We start from the raw sequence: 6,125 nt of genomic DNA, 5'->3' as shown, positions 1-6,125 counted from the left end.
GTTAAGCGGGTTTTGGTTTGTGTGGATGTGGATGGTAGTGATGTTTTGGTTGGATATATAGGGGTTCTGGCGTGTTGGTTTATGTGGGTGGGTCTCTCTCTCTCTCTCTCTCTCTCTCTCTCTCTCTCTCTCTCTCTCTCTCTCTCTCTCTCTCTCTACACACACACACCACTACTACTACCCCTCACCCACCTGCTACCACTACCTCTATCACCACACCTGCTACTACCCTCACCACCACTACTACTACCACTACCTCTATCACCACTACCCCTCACCACCACTACTACTACCCTCACCACCACCACCACCACTACTACTACTACCCCTCACCACCACTACTACTACCCCTCACCACCACCACCACTACCTCTCAACACTACAGCTCACCAGGCTGGCTTAACGGAGATAAATATGAAGGTTTGGAAGTGAAAAGTTTTAATGTGAAAACTCCATTCCATTTGTGCATTGTTGGAGGAAGAGGAGGGGAGAAGGATGTTGGAGGAGGAGGAGAAGAATGCAGGAGTGTGGGAGGAGATGGCCCCGTACGGTCTGGGAAGGATGGCTTGTTAAAGTGTGTGTGTGTGTGTGTGTGTGTGTGTGTGTGTGTGTGTGTGTGTGTGTGTGTGTGTGTGTGTGCCCAAAGCTCGGCCTGGCTTCTACTATTACCATGGTAACCCTGGTGTGACTGTGTACGAGAACGACCAAGTTAAAACTTTATATTCACCCAATCAGCCAATCAGTAAAACCAATTAAAACCTCTAATCAACCAATCACAACAAAGAATAAATGATACAAATACAGCCATAAGTGATGAAAAGGATAAAATGGGAATAAATACGTGTTTGGGAATTTTTCGTAATTTTAAAAAGAAATTAAATGTTACGGTATTAATAGGTTATTAAAAATGTCCCTCAGAGATTTTTTTTTTAAATATATATGGGATTTTTTTTTTGTGTAATGAATTTTTTTGAGGTAGTTTAGGTCTTGGTGAAGGAACCCGTTGATGTTTATGATGTGTTCTCATGAAGGAAACACATAATATTTGATGTTCTGTAATAGATGTTTTTTTTAGGTGTATTATTGTGTTTTGCTCTCTCTCTCTCTCTCTCTCTCTCTCTCTCTCTCTCTCTCTCTCTCTCTCTCTCTCTCTCTCTCTCTCTCTCTCTCTCTCTCTCTCTCATTTTCACTGCATGTAGTCTCTTCCTCAGTACATGTACTCTGTCCCTAACCACACGTACTCTCTTCCTCAGGACTCAGCCGACGAATACGAGGCAGAGGCCGCGAGGGTGACGGCGGCCAGTACCTACCTCATAGAACAGCTGGAGCCGCCCCCCCAGTACGCCTCCAGACCTCCACCCCACATCCTCCCCCCACCGCCCTCACACAACGACCTCAACATGGATGATGCGTACGACGACGTGAGACGGAACCAATACAACGCCGCCTTAGGTAAGTTTATGGGATGAAAGGATACGGAGAAAATAGGTAATAGGTAGTAAGAAAATTTTAACTAGCGATGACGTGAGACGGAGATAATCTAACGTCGTGGTAGTTAGGTCGCGCTGGAGTGTGTCGTAGGTTGCCTGGGGGACCGAGTGACGTATATGAGTGGTATGTTTAGACACTGTAGGTAAAGTAACTATGTCGACGTACGACAACTTGCGATGACGTACGATACATCTAGTATAACATTGATCTATATAAATTTAGGGTGTTGTTAGGCTGCTTGGATGAGTATGTGGTGAAGAGACTTGCCTGGGGATTATATCAAGAGACGACTGGTGAGTATTAGTGTACGACGGCGTGTGAGGGAACAGTAGTCAGAGGTGGATGGGGCAGCTGAAGAAGAGGTTAGGAGTACATGGTTGGGTAGAGAGGGATTATGTATGTATGTTACCCTATTTTTTTTACCATTTGTGTTTTAATATGTGTACAACTAGGCCATATTATATGAGGTTTTGTTTACAACTTTATCTATAATTGTGTATCTGTCCTGTTTAGGTTATATTTATTATTGATCAACTCCTATTATCTCTGTATTTGTTTTCCTATTTTTCTGATGTTTATTTACTGGGTGTCAGCTGGGAGCCTCATCCACACACCCAACACTCAACTTACATTATATTTCCCCTTCTCGTCCACAGATCGCGCGGCGGCAGGTTACGGCACGCTCGGTCGACGCAACACCACACCTGACCACTACAACATCACCGCCGCCGACGACCACTACCCCCTCTCTACCCGCTACAACACCTACCAGCCGCCGACACACGGTCCCTCACTCACCGCCCACACCCATACCCACACCCACACCCAAAACAACGGGTCACTACGAAGGAACCCGCCCTCAAAACTCCACTTCCCCAAGGACTATATCCGCAATGGTTCCATGAACATACCCGTGTCCTCATCAGCGGGTATGGGCGTCGTGGGAGGACAGTACAGCAACAAGCCGCAGTCACCCACCCGCGCTCACCCGCCCCCACACCCGCCCATGCTATCCACCTTCGCCCCAGACGCTAGCCAGCCCTCACCACCCATGGCGGGAATTCCACTAGAGCACCGAGGGCATCTGGTGTGAGAGGTTAAGACTCCTCTGATAATGTAAAGAACACTTTTTTCCATCAGCCGGGAGTTGTGTAAGAGAGAGTGATCAAACTGGGTGCCGAGGGTGGCCACTTACTGGGCCATCACAGGTGAGGGTGTGATGTGTCACTCGTCCCTCGCCTACTCCACGCCCAGGTACGATGAACGATACCTGTTGACTCTACCTGTGATGTTACCCTGTGCCGTTTGTTACCTGTGGCGTTCATTAACCTGCTGGCGTTCGTTGCCCAAAACGTTCGTTACCTGTTGACGATCGTTTACCAGTGACGTCCGTTAGTTGTTGACACTCGTTATATGTGACGACAACAGGATGAGCACGTCGGCTGGATAAGAAGCCAGCCGGGAGTACATCGACGACCCCGGCTAAAATAAGAGCCTATTCAGTATTAGGTTGAAAAGGAACACAAACTGTAAAGATTATAGGTGTCCTTTTTTGTAAATGAATCCCCCCTAAAGGGCCTGAATGAGCCAGCTAACGATGTATACGTTGATGGCAATTAAGTGCTAAAGTGGAGTGGTTTAGCTGAAAGCGCATTAATCACCTGGAAATCGATTAACTTTGGTGCGCCTGATTTTGAGTGAGTGGTGGACGAGGCAATGTGACGGTGAGCGGAAGACAGTGGAAAATATTTAAGCAGATAAAAAGACTGCGGTGTATCAGTGTCTGGTGTTGACTGTATGGTATATCTCGTTAGTCAGAACTTACCTGAGACCCGGAAATTTGTCCATAAGAACGAGTTTTACCAGGATGTGGACAACAGCACAAAAAATCCTGATCCATAGTGTCAGGAAGACTGATCTGTTGACACACCTGTCCAGCTGTAGACTGGAAGGAAGGTTGTTGTTGCAAAGATCACCTGCTGAATGCTGCAGAGGTCAGCTGTTACTACTTCTTGTTGCAGAGATCACCTCTTGTTACATATTATTATAGACATTGAAGCTACTTATCGTAAAGTGTTAACCTCGCTGGGGCTGATGAAGGCTGGGAAGGAGGACGAGTTTACCGAAGCAACGAACCTCAATATCCTCACTTTTTTTGACTAGTTAAGTGAAAAGAAAAGTGAGTTTTATTGGGCTAGCGGACGAGGGAGAAAGTATCGCTTTCTCTCATGCACTGTTTCCTTCTTTCTCAACAAGGAAGAAGAAGCACTAAAGGCACATATCAGAAACTTACTTCTCACTCGCTCCTCAGTGAGGGAGGCGGGGAGGTGTGTGTGAGGGGGCGCAGTGTGGTGAATCACGCAGTGATGCTCAAAAATGTGATGTAAGATAAACTTAAACTTAGGCACTTTAAGGGGAGACTTTAGCAAGCAGGAGCCACTCATCTTGTGAGTGACCTGCTCTTCATCCCAGCAGAGGTCAGAGGTCAACCCTCACATGACCTCTGCTTCAACAACTCTCCCTCACTTCCTAGATAATATAATCATTCCCATCAGACATAAACCAAGAAGTTGACCATGACTACAGCGTCGCTCACTTCCTGACAGCTCGTGTGACATGGCCATACACGTGCCGTGTGAGTGTTGTATGACACATACCCGAATGCTAGTGTGCGTGTGTGTATTTGTGTGGTAATGACACAGGCCAGGAGTGTGTCATGCCGTGTCACACGACAATCATGTGATAACAGGAACTCTACGGGACTTGAATGACATTTCCACCCCTGAAGGGCATAAGACTTGGAGATCCAGGCGGACACGGAAGTGCCTTGTAGTGGTCCTGGCGCTGGTTCCTGAGGCAACAGTATAAGGAATCTTTCCTGGATTATGTCCCAGGATGTTTCTCTTTTATCTCTTCGTCGCTGCTAAAAACATGACTCGGCCTGGACCTTCTCGTAGTGAGGATGTTGGTCCAGTCAGCTACGTCGCCGTGAGTCTCTCTGGATACAGTTCATCCTTAACATAAACAAGAAAAGAAGTTTTTTGAATGATAATCTCAGTTTATTTTGACTCTGAACCCCTTTTCAATTTTAATGGAGATGAAGGAATGTAAGTTAGAGCTATTGAATGTTCTATACAGGATGACCTGTTGTGCTGAAGACAAGTCCAACACCACCATCCTCGGCTCCTCCCTGGAGTGACCTGACTCTAGTGAGGGAGTCAAGATTTTTGCAATGTCACCCATTCCTTTTATTGAATTTTCTCTCATCATTCTAGTGTCCTTTTGTAGCTTTTCTATACATTTTGACAGAAGAAATTTTGCAATACATAAAAGGCATTTCTAGTTTCTCAAACGTATAAATGAAGCCACATTATGTTATTGGTGATGAATCTATTGCTGTTTGGTCTTCAGTTCTAACATTCTGTTTGGGTATGTGATAATTATTTTTCAACGTGAGTTCGTGAGAGACAAAAAAGAATTACCAGCTGGTCGTGTCTGTTATTGTAGTCAAACGTTGACGTCATTTGCAATTCAAATTTTGTGGCCAAATTTTGTACATGTCCAGTTCAGGTGAGTGTTGTTAGTCTGTTCTATGTTATTGATATACACTTGTACACACACACACACACACACACACACACACACACACACACGCACACACCTCACCAGAGCCCTCCTCATCTGACTTTTATCCTCTAAATTTAAACAGCTGTTGTAAGCCACTCATTGATATATTTATGGCCGACAATACTTGGACTCAAAGTTACAATAATATTCTCCTTTGACGTCACTGCCAAACGGACAAAGTTGGCGTCAACAATGGCTAGAATAAGAGTCACTGAACAACTCTTGTGTGACCTCGGGAATGTGTAAATAGTGTTTCTGTCATTATTATTTTCTGTATATACCTACCGTGCCAAAGGAAAATTTGAAAACCATTGCTGTGATGCCAGATGTAAGTGGTCATAAATAATTAACTTATGGATGGTCAATAATTATGATTTCTCCTTGTGATGTTTTTCTCAAAATCTAATAACAAACTTTTCGTAATAAATCTTGAATACTGTCGTCTCTAACAACGATGATCATGGTTTACTTTCCTTCATGCTATCTTCTTATTTTATCAACCTCAGCCTGGACTCTCTCTCTCTCTCTCTCTCTCTCTCTCTCTCTCTCTCTCTCTCTCTCTCTCTCTCTCTCTCCTTAAGGTAAATCAAAGTCATCCAAAAGGTCTTATTTGCCACATGTTTTCATCACAGCCTTGGAAAAACTGCCGCTAGTAGCTACCATGATCCGAAGAGCTGACACCTTTCCCTAGAAATATACCAACAGGATTATATTTTACCACCTGAGCATTATAATAGTATAGGAAGGTCAGCCAGGGATCACGGAGTAACTGGCCTCTCCTTCATCTCACTTCAGACACGCCTCCTCATCCTTGTTTAAGTTGGATGTATCACTTAACCTCTCTGTGTTGTGAGGAGATGACACGACAAAGGTTGCAGTGTCCTCCTCCGAAAGCATCAAGTTGTTATATAGTTCATTATAGATGTTCTTTTTTTTTCATAATAGGATTGTATTAATCATGAGGAGTAGGACGCTGGTAGGATGTGGACCCAACACCCCTTTGTCTT

At 44.7% G+C, this 6,125-nt stretch overlaps 1 protein-coding gene across 1 annotated transcript in view; it reads left to right on the top strand.

Moving 5' to 3' along the window:
• The window catches only part of LOC121854498 (nephrin-like), a 146,078-nt gene extending 140,609 nt beyond the window's left edge, over positions 1-5,469 (top strand). The window contains exons 20-21 of the mRNA XM_042349179.1: positions 1,254-1,452; positions 2,148-5,469. Of these exons, the coding sequence (XP_042205113.1) occupies positions 1,254-1,452; positions 2,148-2,584 (636 nt within the window). The 3' untranslated portion in view covers positions 2,585-5,469. The remainder of the gene's footprint in view (positions 1-1,253; positions 1,453-2,147) is intronic.
• The last annotated feature ends 656 nt before the right edge of the window (positions 5,470-6,125 follow it).

Source organism: Homarus americanus, unplaced genomic scaffold (assembly GCF_018991925.1).
Source record: "Homarus americanus isolate GMGI-L3 unplaced genomic scaffold, GMGI_Hamer_2.0 scaffold51354, whole genome shotgun sequence".
Taxonomy (NCBI): Eukaryota; Metazoa; Arthropoda; class Malacostraca; order Decapoda; family Nephropidae; genus Homarus; species Homarus americanus.
This window is presented reverse-complemented; position numbering and strand designations above follow the sequence as displayed.